This window comes from Dipteris shenzhenensis, chromosome 8, assembly GCF_047967505.1.
Source record: "Dipteris shenzhenensis isolate YYH24624 ecotype China chromosome 8, Dip_SZ_1.0, whole genome shotgun sequence".
In the NCBI taxonomy this organism is placed as follows: Eukaryota; Viridiplantae; Streptophyta; class Polypodiopsida; order Gleicheniales; family Dipteridaceae; genus Dipteris; species Dipteris shenzhenensis.
Genome location: NC_141603.1, coordinates 3971976 through 3992287, shown reverse-complemented (window position 1 = coordinate 3992287; position 20312 = coordinate 3971976). Strand labels below are relative to the sequence as shown.

At 43.3% G+C, this 20312-nt stretch overlaps 1 protein-coding gene across 2 annotated transcripts in view; it reads left to right on the top strand.

Annotated features, from left to right (window-relative positions):
• Window positions 1-1828: 1828 nt before the first annotated feature.
• The window catches only part of LOC147898989 (PLAC8 family protein), a 34884-nt gene continuing 16400 nt past the window's right edge, over window positions 1829-20312 (top strand). The window contains exons 1-3 of one of the 2 annotated variants that reach the window (XM_087378151.1): window positions 1829-2351; window positions 2463-2595; window positions 2692-2755. In XM_087378151.1, coding sequence (XP_087234277.1) covers window positions 2210-2351; window positions 2463-2595; window positions 2692-2755 — 339 coding nt within the window. In that variant the 5' untranslated portion in view covers window positions 1829-2209. Of the gene's footprint in view, window positions 2596-2691; window positions 2756-20312 lie in introns of both variants that reach the window. The other variant, XM_087378150.1, reaches the window with a different exon arrangement.

The following is a 20312-nucleotide window of genomic DNA, read 5'->3' as shown; positions in this document are numbered from 1 at the left end:
GCGATTAGTGGGCTTGGTATGTGGGGTGGTTAAAAAGAAAGTGTAAAGGGAAGATTTCAAAGGGATACATAAAAGAATAATTCATAGTTAGGGAAGTATTCATGTGTGTGTGTGTGTGTGTGTGTTCATGTGTAAAGAAATAAGTATCTGTGTATGTGAGATACATTTACTAATCAATTTTATTTTATGTGTGCATGCGTGTGTGTGTGTGTGTGTGTGCATGAGAGAGAGAGAGAGAGAGAGAGATTTGTTGACCTTTATGAGAGACATCCGCAAGTACTTATCTATTACGGCCGATTCAAAATCTACATCTGCGTTCAAGTTATAGCACACTGTAATGCAATACGCAAGAGGACTCTACAAAGCTATCTCGGGGACAAATGTTTGCGTTGGTCTTGTAATCTTGTTCTTCAAAGATTTTTTCGCAATCGGTCTCGAGCACTAAATCGTTACGAGTCAAAGATTCCAATGGTGTAGAGATGCGTCAAAGCTCCAATTTCAACCCCAAGGTTTTTTGCAAACGGCTGCAGGCAAGGGCAAATCTAGCATACCTAGCGAAGAATGAACTCTGAGAGTCTTGCACATTGTCGAAGCAATATTACCGGATGACAAGCCTGGAATGAGGCATGAGCGCGTCACTTCTAAAGGGATGGCAAAAGGTGCGACTAATCAGAATCGTTGATCGTTGTATGCAAGCAATGCTGTGTCCTCTCTTTGGATCATATTTGTCAACCAGTTGCTTGGGTGCGCAATTGGGCAAGGGATATATCCTAAGTAGGCGTTCCGTTTCCATTTGCTAGAGACATTGAGCAAGGGGATGACATGGTCAGTATCAGTGTCTTCGATCACTAATGCCTAGGTGATTGAGTATTGCTTACATGTTAAGGCTTGCAAGGGCGCGGATGATAAACCCGACCTCCCCGAGGAGGATGTGAAAGCAGGCTACCCTCTTTAAACTTATCTTGGTATAATCTACTTTTTTGAGATCATCTCAAGCTTTATACTCCTGTTAATTGTAGTTTGTCTGGATGGTATAGCCTTCTTCTTTTCCCCTACAATTTCCGTTTTGTCAAAGTTACAATACACCGACAGTTTTAGTTTTTTCAATAGGCCACCAACTATCTCAACATCAAAAGTTTACAGGATTTGATTTGTCAGAGTGGCCGACTTGATCAAGGGGGAATCACGTTCCAGTTTGGGCTACCTCATTGTTCATCCTCCACTCATGTATGATTTATCACGATCGACTTTTTTATTCGCATATGTCCACAAAGGTTCACAATTTTGTCGTTTCATCACTCACATCAGCTACACCTCCTTCAAACATGCTGATTTTGCAAGGCACAAAAAAATTATTTTTTTCCCCCCTCAAGAGATTGGGAGGACTTGATCACCGCTGCAAATGACAATGTTAGTGGCGAACACTTGCTTTCCCTCTTTTGCAAAACCATTTTCCATTCCTCACTCCTTTCTTTTCAGCATTGCACTAGCAAGCATGCTTTTAATTTCTTTCAGCTCTAGAAGGATTATGAATTAGACTTCTGCGACTACCTTCGCATGATTAACTTCATTTGTTCCACGGTGGCACACAATACATGCTAGAGTTGTGGACTTTGATAAAATGCTATTATTCAAGTTCAATTTCGAGTTAATAGTTATGAGTTAGACGACGGAAAAGCTAGTTACACACGTGCCTTCTCAGCTCACCAAAAAAGCCACGGGTCAGAAGCCGTCCGATTCCTCCCCGTCCCTACCCCTTAGAAGAGGAGGCCGTTAGAGATGACGGCGAGATGACGGTGGTGTGTGGTCTCAATTCAGTGCTTGGCTGGCTTTCAGGCCGGTGGTGTTGTGCTCAATCCTCGCATCACACTTCCCCTCCCACTTCCATCGCTCCTTCCCTTCTACATCCTCTTTGCATCTTCTTTCATCGCCCCGTCTCTGCCCCATTCTTGCTTCCCCCGTTTCACCAATGCACCTTGCGACACCCACCGATTGACTGCCAACGAGCAATCGCTCCTTATCCCGCACCTTCGCTACCAATATCAGGGCATCACAAGGCGAAAAGTGCTGCATTCTCTCTTCCTTTAAGCTTGCGGTGCGTGTTGAGTTGCAGTTCGTTGCGTAGTGCAGCTCTCTGCCGCTGATCGGAACTTTGGGAGCTCGTGTTCCGGCACATGCTTGCCTTCTTGAGAGCATTCTTCTTTAACAAATGGAACCTTCTCAGTGCGAACGCCCCAGGGGATCCCTTGAAAAGACGAGCAGTTGCCCTTTGCAACCCCAAGAGCCTTTGCACGAAGCAGTCTGTGTTTCGCCGGAGAGGAAAGTGCAACGCTTGATTCTTGACGGAAAAGGTAGTAATTGGCATCAAAGTCCTATCGTAGCTTTGCAATCGCACCACGATAAGGAAAGGAAGTCATTGGACAGCCTACCTATACTCGATTTCGACCTGCTATGCGCCACAGTAGCCATGCAAAGCGAACCTGTATCTTTGGAAATCCAACGAGATGCAGGTGAAGCTGGAGGAGTGCAAAGAATGTGGGAAGGTGGAGTGTGGGATTGTTCCGATAACACTGAAATTGCCCTGCAAACCTTCTGGTGTGTCACATCCAGCCTTCTTTCTTGGTTTTAGATTAAATTCGCATTTTATTTCGCATTTTGCCCTACATTTATGATTTATGTTGTCTTGTGCAGCTGTCCATGCGTAACTGTTGGAAAAAGCCTCCATAGGGCTGGTTTCGGCAGCTGCTTAAGCAAGGCTAGTCTCCTCCCCTTCTCTTCCCCCGGAGCCTTTCGCCACACCCACCCACACGCCCCCACACACACTGTTAGATATATCATCCGTGAAGGCAAAGATCAAGGATGCTTCTGAAGATGCCAATGCTGTGTGTGTGTGTTCAAAAGCAGAATAGATTTTATTCCCTTGCATTCGGAATTTCCTTCCTTCAAAAGGATGATTTCAATTGTCTTTAGTGAGCCCTTTAGTCCCAGTAATATATATTTTCCATTTAACACAAGAATAAAGGTTTCTGACTCCATGCCATCAGAGCCTGAACTTTCTTCAAATTGTAACAGTGTTTGTTTACCAGCTTTCAACGTCTCAGGGCTTTCAATATTTATATTGGCCTTGATAATAAGCGGGTGCCACACTAAGTGGAGATTACATGGATGTGCATCTTCACATAATAACGTTTTAATCTCTATCTTTGGGCTTCTTGACATCCGTCAGGAATGTCACGGATAAACAATAAGGTCACTACAATATTATGTGGGCACAATTTGTGCAAGCGCATTAGGCAGATTGTGGGTGTTTAAGTAATGGCACATCAGTTAGTTGAGTATAAGGGACTCGTGAGGTTGTGTTTGGTAAATTAACAGCATGGGCTTGTGGTCAAGCAGGGGTGGAAACTTGTCCTTTGCAGCTTATTGAGCTATGAGGGGCTTGGTTTACAGCGACTTCTTTTGTTTCCTTATATGAGGCTTGTGAGGTCAGTTGGTCAGGGGGAGGCTTCCTATGGATGGATGCTGACGATGTAAGGTAAAGATTAAGTCTTTGTTGACTCAGACTAAGTCGTTTGTGAAATGAGAAAATGTTAAAGGTTTGTGGTTTGGTAGAGTTGCTGATAACTTTCAAATGGTTGTATCGACGATCCACATCAATTGGCTAGATGGGGGGGGTATTTACTTGTGCAAGAAGCAAAGTTGATAGCGTTATGTTAAAAGCAGGAGAATGCTGGGGTATGTGAGCTTCGTATGGTGTGAAGAGCCAATCCTTTAAGATATCCTATTCCTGGTGGGCAGCAAGTTGGGATATGCTAAGCTGTACTGAGCAGAGGTTTCCAAGTAGCTTTGCCGCAGGGGCATTTCAGCTTATCAGTTCAGAAGTAGGTTAGGTCCTTGCAGCCATATTAGAGATCAGAAAGAGGGCCAATTAGTGCTTCAACAATAGAGAAGTTGGGAGATGGGGAAGATAAGGACATCAACATCGACCATGAATTAGAGGTATAATTGCTGACCATATCAGACACTGATGATTCAAATGAAGGGAAAAACTTTGAGCATTTATGGTCATTCTTTTCTTCTTTTCCTTTTGATTGGGTGGGGCTTTGGTCTAGGGTCTCTTAGACCTACCTTAAATTTTAGGGTTTACTATAAAAGCCTCATTCCTTTAATTTTTAAGAGGTTGCTTTGGAATACTCAGTTTATGGCTTCCTCTCCACATTTTTTCCTCTTGCTTTTGTGTGAAGCTCCTTTGCTTCCAGATTTCTTCAACAATATAGGATAGTGGTGTTTGACAACAGATGCATTGTCATCCGAGACCTATGAATATGCTAATGAATGTAACTACTGGGAAAGTGTCAGGAAAGATGTGGTTAAGTCTCAAAATGCTACCATGCCACTATAAGAAAGTGTACAGCAAGCTTCTGGGTAGCTTGATGCTGCCATTACCACAGATGCAAAGGTTATGGGTCGATTTTGGCAGGAGCTATTTACCATTGCGGGGATTATACTTGCTCCAAGTACAGCATATCATCTTGAGACGGTTAGTTTGCTAAGTTGAATAAATGGGTGGAGTATCTAAGGCTCAACAATCTTGGGGTAAATGGCTTTTGCATAATTTTGTTATTACAACCCCAAGCATTCATCTATAGGGTTAGCCCTTTTTGAAGCCATATATGGATGCCAAGTTGGAATGCCTCCTAGGTGGCACATATGGCTGTGGGTGGGATGATTTATTCAGGTTGAAGCCTTTGAAAGGGGCACCAATTTTGTGGTACTATGACCATGTTGGAAAGGTCACCTCCCCATTTGTAAGCCCCCATATGACAAGAGCGTGGGGGAGGGAGACATAGGGCATGTGCCCAAGAGTAAACGTGAGAGGGGGCTGCCACATGGGGAGCACCTCACAAGGACAAGTCAGCCAAAGGGGCTTGTAACCGTAACTAAACCAAAGAACAGCCCTCAAACCAATCGCAAATTCCTCCTGGGCTCCCGGGCACGGCTTGTAGGCGCTTATGGGCTTCAATCCACGCGTAGAAACCAAAATTCGCAGCAAAGGGAATACTTTGGCACAGAATCGCAGCAAAGGAAATACTCTCGGGCTCAAGAACTTGGCACGCAATCCAAGACAGGCTCTGTAGAAGAAATCGCAATTTGATCTTGCACTAGAATCTGCAACCGGAACTTGAACCAAGCGTGGGAACTTTGAAGAGCTTGTTGAAATGTGATTGCCGACAAGTAGAGTAGCTGGGAGACGAGGGAGAGAAGCAAGAACACAACACTAGGGGCCAGAAAGAAGGGCTGCCCCCCCCCGAAGGTCTTTATTGCAATAGAAAATAGTCTTTGTACAACTGGCTTTTCACAAGAGCATGAATTGAGTACAAATTGAATGATCTTGAGCTCTTTGGCTCTTCTTTTATAAACTTGGCCTAGCAAAAAGCTAAATCTGCTTTTTGAAAGCTATTTCTAGCTTTAGTACTTTTTAAAAGCTATTTTATGCTTTTGTTCTTCCTAAAAGCTACTTTTATACAAAAACCACGTTCTAGCTTTTTCTGCTGCTTTTAGGGCTTTTCTTGAGAATTGCGCTGCTTTTTTCTGCTTGTCTGACTAGCTGGGGCCCTCCTCCATATAAGCGCCCACTTTTTGGATGCTTTTTGCCTTTGGTAGGACCTGCTTTTTGCACTTTTCCCCTAATTCTAGGGCTTCTTTGCACTTTCTTGGTCCTACACATTGCCACAAACAACATTCAACACTTTAACCCGTTAAAGGTTAGTCTAATGCATGCATTCTAGTTCTTGGACTATTTCTAGTCCCTTGTGGGCGTCCCCACAGTTCTCTTTTTACTGATGCAAAGGAAAAGTAAAACAATAAAACTGATTCTTGGTTAATTAACTTAACCATTCGTTGACCAAAGTCAATTCTAATTAAGATTATCCTTTATTTTCTTGGGGGAAGCCCCAACTGGTGACATCCCCTCGGCTTCTAAACAGTTGTCCTCAACTGAAAGCTTCTTGATACAATTGTAAAACTTGAGGATACTTTGAGAGGGAGTCCTCATCTACCCACTTGGCATCAAGTGCCGAATAGTTCTTAAACTTGACAAGGTATCTACGGATCACCTTGCCTCTGGGTCCTTTCTTTTCTGTATGATATACAATTTGTTCTGGTTGGAGAATCTCCTCCATCTCTTCCACCTCAGGTGGCTCTTCTTGAACTGGTTCTGTGGGTTCTGGTCCTTGATACTTCTTTAGAAGATTCACATGAAAAGCATTGTGAATCTTCCAAGTCTCGGCAACCCTATTCGAAAAGTGACTTCGTTTATGGGCTCACTAATCCGAAATGGCCTATAATATCTTGGAGACAACTTGGGATATACTTTCTCTTTTCATTTCATCTTCCTGAGACGTGCTTTTTCAAACTTTAGTAATACCCAATCTCCTTCTTGGAGGTTCATCTCCCTCCGGTGCTTATTTGCTGCCTTCTTTTGCTTGTGTTGAGATCTTTCAATTGCTGTCCGAACTTGAGAAAAAGCTGTTTCTAAGTCTCGGACATACTGGTTGGTTGCAAATATCTCATCCTTTGTTCTGAGAATAGGTGGCAAAATCACCTTTCCATAAACAACTTCGAATGGAGCTTTTCCAGTGGAACTATGAATAGTGTTATTGTATGCAAATTCCACAAGAGGAAGATACTTTTCCCATTCGATCTTTTGCTTGAAAGCATAACAGTTAAGAAGATCCAATACAGTGGAATTGGCACTCTCACTTAGAAAGCTGTTTCTAAGTCTCGGACATATTGGTCGGTTGCAAATATCTCATCCTTTGTTCTGAGAATAGGTGGCAAAATCGCTTTTCCATAAACAACTTCGAATGGAGCTTTTCCAATGGAACTATGAACAGTGTTATTGTATGCAAATTCCACAAGAGGAAGATACTTTTCCCATTCGATCTTTTGCTCGAAAGCATAACACTCAAGAAGATCCAATACCGTGGAATTGGCACTCTCACTTTGTCCGTCAGACTGAGGATGAAAAGAAGATGAGAAGTCCAACTTCATCCCCATATTATCAAATAATGCTCTCCAGAATAAACTAGTCATCCTGGGGTCTCGATCACTAACAATCGACTTAGGCATCCCATGGTGCTTAAAGATCTATGTCAAAAAGAATTTGGCCATGTGGTTCCCTTAATGGTTTTTTTAACTGGAATGAAATGGGCCTGCTTGCTGAACCTATCAATTATAGTCCATATTCCATCATTCCCGTTTCTGGATCTAGGAAGATTAAAGATGAAATCCATAGCAATACTTTCCCATGGTCCCTGTGGTATGGGCAGCGGCATGAGAAGTCCTGGGGTCTTGTGCCTGTCATACTTTACCTTTTGGCACGTAAGACATTCCGTTACAAACTTATGAATGTCTTTCCGCATCCATGGCCAAAAGAAATATCTCTCGATGGCGTGAGTAGTAGACAAAATGCCTCGATGCCCTGCATAAGGAGGAGCATGACATTCTTCCAAAACTTTGGCTCGCATATCTTGAGTCACACAAAGGTGATCATCTTTCATGAGAAACCCCTCTTTCAATGTATACTGACTGGATGATACTCCTTGCTGAATATTTCTCATGATCTCTCCGAAGTCTGGATCTTGTAAGTAGAGTTCTTTCATGGCCTCTAAGTTCCGATGATATGCTATGGTGACATTATTCGCTTTAGGCCTTCTGGATAAAGCATCTGCAACTCTGTTCTGAGCCCCTGGTGTATAAAGAATCTGAAAGTGAAACATGGACAGGAAATTTGCCCACTTCATCTGCTTTTCGGAAATCTTAGTCTGAGTCAGGAAATACTTGAGACTTTGGTGGTCAGTCTTGACCGTAAAATCAGCTCCAAGAAGATAATGCTTCCAAATAGTTAGAGCATGAATAACTGCTAACATCTCTTTCTCATAAACACTGAGAAACATCTCTGCATCACGCAGCCTCCGGCTTTCATAAGCAATGACTCGGCCTTCTTGATGAAGAGCAGCTCCCACACATTCTCCACATGCATCGCAGTCCACATCAAATAGTTTCTGTAAATTTGGAACAATGAGAATGGGCTCAGTTGTTAACTTTTCTTTGAGAGCATTAAAAACTATCCTTTGTCTTTCTCCCCACCTGAAGACTACGTTTTTCTTGGTCAAATCATGTAAGGGGGCTGCTATGTCAGCAAAGTGTCTGATGAAGTGTCTGTAATAAGAACAAAGTCCAAGAAAACTGCATACTTCATGTACCGAGGTGAGCTCTGGCCATTCCTGTATAGCTCTTATTTTAGCTGGATCCATTCGAATCCCTTCCTTGGAAATAATGTGTCCAAGATAATGAATCTCGTCAAGAAAGAATTCACTCTTTTTGGCATTTATAAAAAGCTTATGATTTCTGAGTTCTTGAAACACAGTAGCCAAGTGCTCTTTGTGCCCTTCTTCTATCTTAGAAAAGACCAAAATGTCATAAAAGAAAGTACCTGTAAAGTGTTTGTGGGATCTAAAAATTCTGTCCATCATTCGATTGAAAGTAGCCGGTGCGTTGGTAAGTCCAAAAGGCATCACCAGAAACTCATAAAGTCCAAAAGTGTCCGAAAAGCTGTCTTGTGGACATCTTGGGGCTGAATCCTTATATGATGATATCTGCTTTTTAAATCAATGCGGCTGAAAATAGTGGCTCCTTTCAATCTGTCCAAAATATCTTCTATGCGAGGGATTGGAAACCGGTTCTTGACTGTCATTTTATTAAGAGCTCTATAATCTACACACATGCGATAAGTGCCATCCTTCTTTTGAACTAAGAGCACTGGAGAACAGAAGGGGGAAGAACTAGGCCTGATAAGTCCCTTTGAGAGCAAATCTTGTACTTGTGCCCCCTTTGAGAGCAAATCCTGTACTTGTGCCATAATTTCTTCGTTCTGGGCTGCGCTCACACGGTAAGGCGGCCGATTCAGAGGCTCACGTCCTGGAAGGAGCTCTATGACATGATCTTCAGGCCGTTTTGGAGGAAGCTCTCCTGGTGAAGAATCTGAAAAGCAATCTTTGAAAGAGTCTGAAAACTGAAAATTTTCTTTTTCCAATGGACTTATTTCCACTTGGGGTTCACCCTCTTTTTCTTTAACAAAAACCATGTACGCAGAAATTGCAGATTTTATTGACTTGGCAATGGAAATACTGGAATGGTCTCGCCTTTTCCTTTCGCCAAGATTTTGTGTTGCTTTTTCCGATGCTCAAAACTGAGAGTTCTTGCTTTAAAATCAAGAACCACCTCCTTTCTATGGAACCATGGCATACCCAAAATTGCATCCTAATGTTTGAGAGGTGAAACATAAAACTCCTCATGGTCCACATAATCCTGTACATGAATCCTAAGTTTTCCAATGAAAGGTGTAACTTTGACTGGATCCCCTTTGAAGACATGCTCTGCATCCAAAGATAATCCCAATTCTTCTGTTTTAATTTTTAGCCTCAAAGCTAGATCTTTGGAGATGAAATTGTTGGTAGGTAGCTGGGAGATGAGGGAGAGAAGCAAGAACACAGCACTAGGGGCCAGAAAGAAGGGCTGCCCCCCTCCCCCGAAGGTCTTTATTGCAATAGAAAATAGTCTTTGTACAACTGGCTCTTTACAAGAGCATGAACTAAGTACAAACTGAATGATCTTGAGCTCTTTGGCTCTTCTTTTATAAACTTGGCCTAGCAAAAAGCTAAACCTGCTTTCTGAAAGCTATTTCTAGCTTTAGTACTTTTTAAAAGCTATTTTATGCTTTTGTTCTTCCTAAAAGCTAAAACCAAGCTTTCTAGCTTTTTTTGCTTCTTTTAGGGCTTTTCTTGAGAATTGCGCTGCTTTTTTCTGCTTGTCTGCCTAGCTGGGGCCCTCCTCCATATAAGCGCCCACTTTTTGGATGCTTTTTGCCTTTGGTAGGACCTGTTTTTGGCACTTTTCCCCTAATTCTAGGGCTTCTTTTGCACTTTCTTGGTCCTACACATTGCCACAAACAACATTCAACACTTTAACCCGTTAAAGGTTAGTCTAATGCATGCATTCTAGTTCTTGGACTATTTCTAGTCCCTTGTGGGCGTCCCCACAGCTCTCTTTTTACTGATGCAAAGCAAAAGTAAAACAATAAAACTTATTCTTGGTTAATTAACTTAACCGTTCTTTGACCAAAGTCAATTCTAATAAAGATTATTCTTTATTTTCTTGGGGGAAGCCCCGACTGGTGACAGGCTGCCATGTGGGCAGCATACAGCAGCCTGGCAGAGGCGCAGCATGGCGTGAATATGCGGGCTGTAACAGGCCCCTGATAGAGGTGCAACAGGTCGGGCAGATCAGCAGTGGGGTCGGCCACATGGAGGGGCTGGTTGGGCTGGTTGGAGCCAGCCAACCAGGCCTTATATAGGCAGACAAAGGGGCTTGGGACCCTGCCTTGAAAGGAGGGCTAAAGCCCTAGAAGAGTGGGCCAAAGGCCCTAGAAAAGTGAGCCCCACGGGCATTTATAGGCAGATCAGGGCAGGGCCTGGTTGGCCTGTTTGGGTCGGCCATAGGCAGACCAGGGCAGGGCCTGGCCGGCCTGTTTGGGTCGGCCATAGGCAGCCTGCCTGGTCGTTTTTTTCAGCAGCCCCTGGGGGCTATAAAAGGAGGGCCTCGAGGTCCTCATTCATCATTCTCTGGAGCAGCAAGCAGGAGCTGCAAAGACCAACACTTGGAGCCTCTTCTGGAGGACCAAGAAGGCTGAGGAAGCTGCAGACCTAGCTCAAGGTGCTGCCCACTTAGGCTGATACACAGGCAGTAAGGTGGAGAGGATTATTTTGGACTGAAAGTCTACAGACGCTCGAGGTGGAGCACGCAGGCTCGAGTCTAGAGATAGCGGGCAGATAGGAGAAGGACCTTGTGATAAGATCAGAGGACCACACCATTGGTGGGACTCTAGATCTATCTTTTTTGTATTGTGTCCATAGCTTTGGACGGAAATATATTATTTTGGTGGTTTCTATATTTGGCTGGTTCATTGTTGATTGATGAGTCTGCACATCTTTGTGATGCACATTAAGTTAAATGTGAAGAACCAGACTTTTCAAGAATGCAAATGTGTGCAATGCATGCAGAATTTGAATGCCGATTGGCCCTCCAATGGGGAAGAGCGCCCTCGTGAGAGAACTTGTTTCTATTTTCGACCTACATGCAAGGTGTGTGTGAGATGGTGGATGAATGCAAGGTGAATGAAGAATGCTATGTGAGATTCACAATGAAAGGGTGATACCCTTTCATTAATGTCCCTTGAGATCACCCAAGTTTCATCTTCCCATTTACACCTACCCTTAGCCTATGACCCATGCATCTACCATTCAATGCACCTTAATGCACTCTTCCCTTCCTATTGCCCCTAGGACCTAGACACGTGTGCGCACATTTTCATTAATAGAATAAGTATCACATGTCCAAATTCGATGCCGTCTGAAGCATTGGCTCCAGCTCGACTAGTCCTATCTATTGAGATGATTTACCGCCATAACAAATCTGTTGGTGTCCATCATAAATACAACTATATGTTACACCATTGGCGTATAACATATAATAATGTTTTAATGTCCACTAATCATGGATTACACTTCCTCCTGCTTGAATGGACAGAAGTCCTCTTCTGGATCCTTTCTTGTCTCTTTCTCTTGCGTACGCTTCTCTTTTCCTTTTTGCATTTGCATCTCCTCTTCATACTCTGCAATAGTCTTCTCTTGGTAGCACACGATCTCTTCTGAATCAAAACTTAAATCCCATCTTCAAGTTCTGATTCCTCTTGATGCTGAATATTCAAAATGCGGAAGTACCACTGCAGTGCGTCTTCAATATCTCTTCATACTCAGAATTCTCATCTGAATACTAAACTGCTGAAATCTCTGTATAGTAACTTGCTCAATAAGCTGAAACATGTTCTCAACAAATTGGTTAGTATTAAAACGATTCTCTCACCCAAATGTTTCATTGAACTAGGTAGACCTTGGCTATAGATGATTTTGCTATGGAGAGATACTTAGTCTATAGAAACTATAGACCTTCAAGTTCTTTTTCCAACTCATCTATTTTAGCCCTATTCATCCTATTAGACGCTCTACACGGAGAGAAAAATATTTATTCTCTGTCCATACTCTACAATGAATATGCCTACTCTCTATTCAGTTCACACATCCATACACCAGTGTTGGTTGAATGGATAGCATTTACTCTTGGTTCTATGTTCACCGTAGAGTCCTGGGATGAGGAGGTAGAAGCCTCACCCTCTTGCTGGGATGCTTTGCCTCTCCCTTTTACAGAATTTGTTTTGGCAATTTTGGCTAATAGAGTAGGACATTTACGCCATGGATGCCCTGGCTTATGTTTCTTACATCCGACATCCGAAACATTTACCCTCCTTAATTAGCTTTTTCTTCTCATCGTCAGTCATGGAAGGAATGTTGGGTGTTGGAAGCAATGGAAGCTAAAAAATGGAAGCACAATGGAGAAAAACGAGATGCTGTAATAGATTGCTGCAAAACTGAAGTGTGGAGGTTGAAGGGAGAGCCAACATAACAAAACCCTAGGGCTAACTGCCCTAACTGGACTAAGTGTCCTAACTGACCTAGATGATACATAAACTAACTGTACCAATAGTCCTAACTGACTATAACTAGGCCTACAAGGCTCATACCAAGGTATAAGTGGCATCTATGGATAGCCCATGAGATAGCCTACAAACCCTCCTCCATAGTATGGGTTGAAGTATCCTAGACATGGCTCAGGATACCTAAATATCTAGTGTCATGGTTGCACATGTTCGTCCTTTAGGATATAGCAACCTATGACTGTACAAAGTACAACAGATCAAGTTACAAAAGATACTAAGTTTAAAGCTTGCCGAAAAGCCTCAAACTTAGGTCGAGGTAGAGCCTTTGTAAAAAGATCTGCCAAGTTGTCTTCAATATCATTTGCTGATAATCGCTCTCTAACATAGTGATAGTGAACCTCAATGTGCTTTGTGAGAGCGTGGAAAACTGGATTTCGTGCGATAGCCAAAGCACTCTGACTATTAGTGAAGATGACGGTAGGAGCAGTGTGACATGCATAAAGATCTGCAAGTAGCTTCCGAAGCCAAACACACTCCACTGTAGCTACGAAAACCGCTTTGTACTCAGCTTCACAGCTAGAAGTAGCAACCGTACTCTGCTTCTTGCTGAACGAAGAAACACATGAAGTACCAAGCATAAAACAGTTGCCACTATGTGACACACGAGTGTCAGAACAACCAGCCCAATTACTATCAGTGAATCCATGCATTACAAGTGAAGTATCAGTCCCATAAAGAAGGCCTAAATGCTGAGTGCCTTTAAGATATGTGAAAACACGCTTCACGGCATGCCAATGGTGCATAGATGGGCTGTGCATATATCTGCTCAACTGTGAGATAGCATATTGTAGATCAGGTCTCGTATGGCATAGGTAAATCAAACAACCAACTGCTTGCTGATAGAGAGTGACATCACATGTACCGCTACCATCCTCAGAAGAGAAGTGAAAACCAGTCTCTAATGGTGTGGATATTGGCTTGCAATCCTCAAACTGAAAACACTACAAAAGCTGTCCAATATACTTGGATTGTGACATCGAAATGCCCCCCTCACTGCTAGCAAATTGAATGCCCAGATAGTAGTGCAGAAGACCAAGATCAGACATAGCAAATGTCTTCTGCAAATCAATTTTAAAATCTGCAATTTGCTGAACATGTGTCCCAGTTACAAGCATGTCATCCACATAAAGGACTAAAATCAGCAAATCTGTCCCATGCTTGCGGATGTAAAGGGTAGCCTCGGTAGGGTTGTAAGTGTGAGCAAATGAGAATGAATTCTCGAATACCAAGCCCGAGGTGCTTGCTTCAATCCATAGAGGGCCTTTTTCAAGCGGCATACCTTGCTTTCAGAACCTTCAACCTCAAAGCTTGGAGGTTGGGAAGCATAGACCTCTTCCTGCAAATGCCCATGAAGGAAAGCTGTCTTAATATCATGCTGATATATCTGCCAATGAAAGTGGGCAGCAAAGGCAATAACAATAAGAATGGTAGTGATCCTGGAAGTGGGAGCAAAAGTCTCCTCAAAGTCAATGCCATGCTGCTGAGCATAGCCCTTAGCAACAAGACGGGCTTTGTAACGGTCCACTGAACCATCAGCTTTCTGTTTGATCTTGTAAACCCACTTAGTTCCAATGGCATTCTTGCCATAAGGCAAATCACACAACTCCCAAGTGTCATTGTGATGGATAGAATTCAATTCAGCTTGCATGGCCTTCATCCAACAATCATTCTGAAAGGCATCTTGATGACATAATGGCTCTTCATTGCATGCTGTAGCAACCAAAGCATAAGCAACAAAACTAGCATGCTCTTTCCGGACAGCTGCTCTCGTATGGGCTGGCAGAGGAGTGTCTTGTTTGCTGTCTTTTAATGTGTCAAGGAGCCAATGGGGTACCTTTTTAGGCTCCTGAATTTCTGCTCTTTCCTGGTCAAGAGCCTGGTGCAAATGATCCTAATCAATGATAGGCATATCAGGCTGAATTTCTGCATGCACATGTGGCTGTAAGTGACCAACAGATGGAGGAGGGACAACCTCAGATGGAACATCATCTCGAGCATCGAATGGAAACAAAGGCATCAAGCTGTCAAATATGTCTGGGGCATCAACAACGGGCTGTTTTTTAGTCCAGCAAAGGCATAGTGGAAGATTCATCAAACACAACATCCTGACTGACAAAACTCTTGCCCGTGCGGGCTGATATAGCTTATAGCCTCTGCTCTTTGAACTATACCCAGGAAAAATGCATCTAACAGCTTTATCATCCAACTTAGTGCGTCTCTGTGAAGGCACATGAGCATAAGCTAAGCATTTAAAAGTCCTCATGTGGGAAATGCGAGGCTTACGACCCGTCCAAGACTCATAAGGTGTGATAGTTTGCAATGCCTTTGTAGGACATCTATTCAAGATGTAATTTGCATACATGACCGCATCCAACCACAACTTATTAGGCAAACGTTTGCCTTTCAACATGCATCTGGCCATTTCCATTGTTGATCTATTCTCCCGCTCAGCCACAAGATTCTATTGAGGAGTATAAGGCACCGTGCATCAATGATTAATGCCACGGGAAGCCAAAAAAACAGCAAACTTCTTCGACATGTATTCATCTCCCCTGTCTGTATTAATGTGAGCAATGTGTAGCCCACTCTCATTCTCAGCCAAGGCAATAAAGTACTTGAAGCATGAAGAAACATCATACTTGGATTTCAATGCGAAAATTTAAGTATACCTGGTGAAATCATCAATAAAAGTAACAAAATAGTAGACAAACATCACTATGAACTAGATAAAGCTTACGTGAAGCACCAACTCTCCCATCCTTGGGAAACGCAGCATGGTGCATCTTAACAAGTAAGCATGGTTCACAAACATGTTTGGTAGGCATATGCATTTTGGGAAGATCCACAACCATATCTTCCTTATATAACTTCACCAGGGCTCCAAAATTGAGGTGTCCAAACCTCTCATGCCACAAATGAGCATCTGCCATGGTAGAATCAATAGCAAAGGCATGTGCATCGGCAAGTGCAGCATCATCATTTGAACATCTGTCATAAGCATCAAGTCTGTAAAGACCGCTAGACAATGTGCCAGTCAAACCAGGGTAGAGGCATCCGTAACATCATACACTGCACACCTCACACCATTAAAAATAACCTGAAAGCCACATGTAGCAATGGCGGAAATAGAAATGAGGTTCTTACGAATGCCTGGAACATAAAGCACATGCTCTAGAGTGACAATACCACCAGAGACAGAAGTAAGAGTAACTTGCCCAATACCTTTCATGGTATATGATGCATTATTGGCACACGTGACACTGCCCCCCTTAGATGTAAGCTCCAATGAGCTGAATAACTTCCTACAGGAAGTGATGTGCTTGCTAGCACCACTATCAAAGAACCAGGCATCACAAATATCTGAAACTGCCATACAAGCATCATGAACATCATGATTATACTGACATGTAACCAAGAAAGCCCAATGATGGTCTTGTGCCAAATTAGCGGACTCATGTCGATCTTCTGCACTAGAAGAACCAGATACTGCAAGACCAGACTCTTTCTTTTTCTTTTCAGATGCTATGCACTTCCTGCATTCAGAAATATCATGCCCAGGTTTCTTGCAATAGTTACATCTCTTCTTCTTTTTGTTATCCCCTGAAGAAGAAGCACCATGGGAATGATCAGCATGGGAATGAGAGGGCTTTCCAGCTGAAACCTTGCCTTTACCTTTGTGTTTATGATGGGCAATAAATGCTTGATCACTAGCCATAGTAGCATTGCGATTCACACGACTTTGCTCCTCCTGAAGAAGAAGAGCAGCAAGCTGGTCAAATGAGAAATGATTGGCATCACCCCCTGCAAGCAACCTCAATGTAGTAGCAAAGCCTTGATATGAATCAGGCAACCCATCAAGGGTATTAGAAACCAGCTGAGAATCATCTGGAAACCACTCAAAGAGAGTGCAGCTGGGGTGCAGTGTGATTGCATCTGGACAGCCAATGGAATTGCACTCGGAAAAGAGAATGCCTTTGGGTTGAGCCTATGGGTTAAGTGCACTTATGTGATGGTGTTCTATGCTTGAAAGCCTTGCGAAGGCTTAGTGAATTGGGGCTGCGTGCTCAGTTGCAGGGAAGGTCTCCCAGATGCAACTTGTAATCATTTCACTGTGAAATATAAAGAAATACCGAAAGGGGCGCCACGGTGTTTGGGGCCAATCGGGTGCACTTGTCTATGTCTGTTGAGCAGGGGCATTCTAGCCTCCATCCCTTTTTCAGTGGTTTTGTTTGTGAACAAATGGGTAAGTGCCAAATGGTGATCATGCAATGGTTAATGGTTGTGATATATGCTTTGTGAGCTGTAAATAAGTGCTGAAGTGATTAAAGGTTTAGTTCCACTGCCCTCTGAGTGATTAGAGGCCGGTTTCATTGGTTCCATTGCCGGGATACCACACACTCTTTCTCAAGAGGTGGGCCTCGGTAGTTTGGTGGAAGGATATCTTTGCTGCACTTTTTGACAGCTGAATATTACAACCATAAACATGGTGAGTACCCATGAGCAAGAGAGCTCCACAACTCCTCAAAGGAGAAGGCAGGAAAGCCTTAATGATCCAGCTAGTGTACAGCTGCAGGGAGCACAACAAATGCCTTTTGAGCAGGCCACACATGAAGCTACAACTGAGCTTAACGGTGATACTAGTTCTAGCAGTGAGTCAGATGATGCTACTATGTTGAATGCACAGCTTGCAAGTGCAGTGACTGCTTTGACTCAGCTGGCTCAAAATTTGGCTCAGATTGTGCAAACAAATGCCAAGAAGAAGAAGAAATCAAGAAAGCACAAGCACGGAAAGAGTGAGTACACACATGCATCAGCTTCTCATGGCGGACCGCACAGTCATGCATCAGTTTCCCATGAGGGACAGCCATCAAAAATGACTCAGAAAGTGACTTCCAAGAGAGAGGAATCGCCCAAAAGAGCACTTGAGAAAGAGGTACAAAAAGTACATCCAGTGAAACAGTATGAGCAGCCAGCACAAGGCCTTGGTTTGGGTATTTCTACTCCTCAAAATAATAATGTGCAGTCCATAAATGTGGCTCAACCACCTCAGCCATATTTGAGGCAGCAACCTGAATATTTTGGTACAGATTCTATCTTTGATGCTATGTTGATTTCACTGCCAATTGGGCATAGAAAGCAAGCCATGTATGACAATGTGGGAATGCAGCCAGGCATGCAAGCCACAGCATATGCTCCCATGCCTAATGTTCAGCCAAGCATGGCTCTCCCTAGTGAAGGGAATGCTGCAAATATACAGCCATCTTTGGGACAGCCAATATCAAATGTATATAAAGAATTTAAGGATGGTGGTTCTCATGTCAAGTTTGATACATATAATGGAGTACAGGACAGGTACAAAGCCCTCACATTCCTTCAACAGTTTGATGCTGCATTTCTTGGGGGTTTGTTTACAGAAGCATCCAAGATGAGGAAGGTTGCCACATTTTTGAAAATGACTCACTGTAATTTCAGAAAAGGGGTTTATTTTATAGCAAAAGTCAAGTGTTGTAGAGTTGGTGGTACTTATCCGACTCCCGCTTCATTTGTGTCGAGAAAACACTTGAAATGACCTCTTCTTTCTTCTCTTTTAAGCTTTTCTTCTTGTATTTCTGCTGTAAACTGGTGCACTCCGTTTGGGCTACTTATTTTGAGTGGATTGGAGCTCTAGATACCGTTATAGGGGGTACTTGATGGGTGGATCACCCCCTTAAAATCTTGTTCCAATCCGACTTTCCGTTGGGGAGAAGGGGAGGGGTCTCTTTTCCTCACGGTTTAAGGGTTTTAAGGGTCTATTCGCACGGGGGGGAGTCACCCTGTTAGGACACCCCGTTCCCTGTCCAAAGACCAAGAAATTCAGAGAAAACCCTTACCTCAGGGGCTCCGTAATCCATGGTTTCCAACGATCATAAACATCTTCGTGTCGAAACTCGCTCTTGGTTGATGGATTCTGTTCGGGGCCTGCAACGCTTCATCTTCTTGTTCCACCGGCCGTCCTTTGTCTTGCGCATCAAGATGCTGTTGCGCTCACGAATATGCAGTCCTCCACTGTCCTGTACCCTCCTGTCTGCCCGATCCTCCACCCTCACGACTTTATGGTTTGCTCTTCTTTACAGCCTCCCGTAAGGCCTTCCCGCGCGATGCCTATTTGCGTGGCTCTCTTCCACGTAGCCTTCTCACGCTCTTGGCGCTTACGCCCGTGACTTTGTTTCGCATGCTTCCGCCCTCTGTCTCGTTGCACTCTTCCTCTTCTCCTGCTGTCCCTTTCGTGGATTGTCGCTGCTCTGATACCAAATGTGAAGAACTAGACTTTTCAAGAATGCAAATGTGTGCAATGCATGCAGAATTTGAATGCCGATTGGCCCTCCAATGGGGAAGAGCGCCCTCGTGAGAGTACTTGTTTCTATTTTCGACCTACATGTAAGGTGTGTGAGAGATGGCGGATGAATGCAAGGTGAATGAAGAATGCTACGTGAGATTCACAATGAAAGGGTGATACCCTTTCATTAATGTCCCTTGAGATCTCTCAAGACCCTTCTTCCCATTTACACCTATCCTTAGCCTATGACCCATGCATCTACCATTCAGTGTACCTTAATTCACCCTTCCCTTCCTATTGCCCCTAGGACCTAGACACGTGTGTGCACATTTTTATTAATAGAATAAGTACCACATGTCCCAAATTCGATGCTGTCTGAAGTAGTGGCTCCAGCTTGTCTAGTCCTATCTACTGAGATGATCTACCGCCATAACAAATCGGTCGGTGTCCATCATAAATACAAATACATGTCACTGATGCCAAGCAAAGGCAATGCATTCCCAGCTCCTATGAATTTGTTGGGTGTGGGTACTACTGTTTTTTGTTCTAGTGCAATCTCTTTCCCGCCGCCTGAGGTAGCCTCATTTGCACCTACGCCTTCATTCAACTCATTGGATGGTGGTTTTTTGAAGATGCTTTGCTTGCTGCAATAATGTATGCATGGTGCAACTTGTGTCAGAGATGTTGTCTTAAGTAAAAGGTGAGCTCTTTAGTTGAATTGTTTCTTCCTAAGGTTGTTTACATTTGTATTTCTGTCCCACTTCAGTTTGCAAACATGTACAGTCAAACAAAATACAATGATTAGTTGAGTATCTAGTTTAGGAAGATATTAACATGGACAGAAATCGCTCACAGTCAAACAAAATACAACGATTACTTAAGTCTACCACCAACGAAGGAGACTGATCCGTGATCATTGCTTGCTTCTCATAAAAAACAAATTGATATGCACTTTAAAAAAATTGCACAGTGCAAAAGAACAAATTCCAGTAGACAATTTCAGACAATTGTGCACCAACTGACGAAACTGTTATGCAGGGCTACGAAGATTTATAAGCAGAATATCACGAGACAATTGTAGACAATCGGGCACCAATCGACCAAACTGAACGACCAACAATAATGGCGAAGACCAGATCCTAACAAAGTAATAGGATCTGCAGCAACACCTGCAGATGTAATTGCCACAGCCAATGGAAAAAAAAGTTGAGGAACACGGGAAAAAATAGTTGAGGAACACGTAGAAACCGGATAGCGACGAGGCAATTGAACTTGTGTAGCAACCAACAGTTGCTGTATTCGTTCGAAACAGTAATGTAA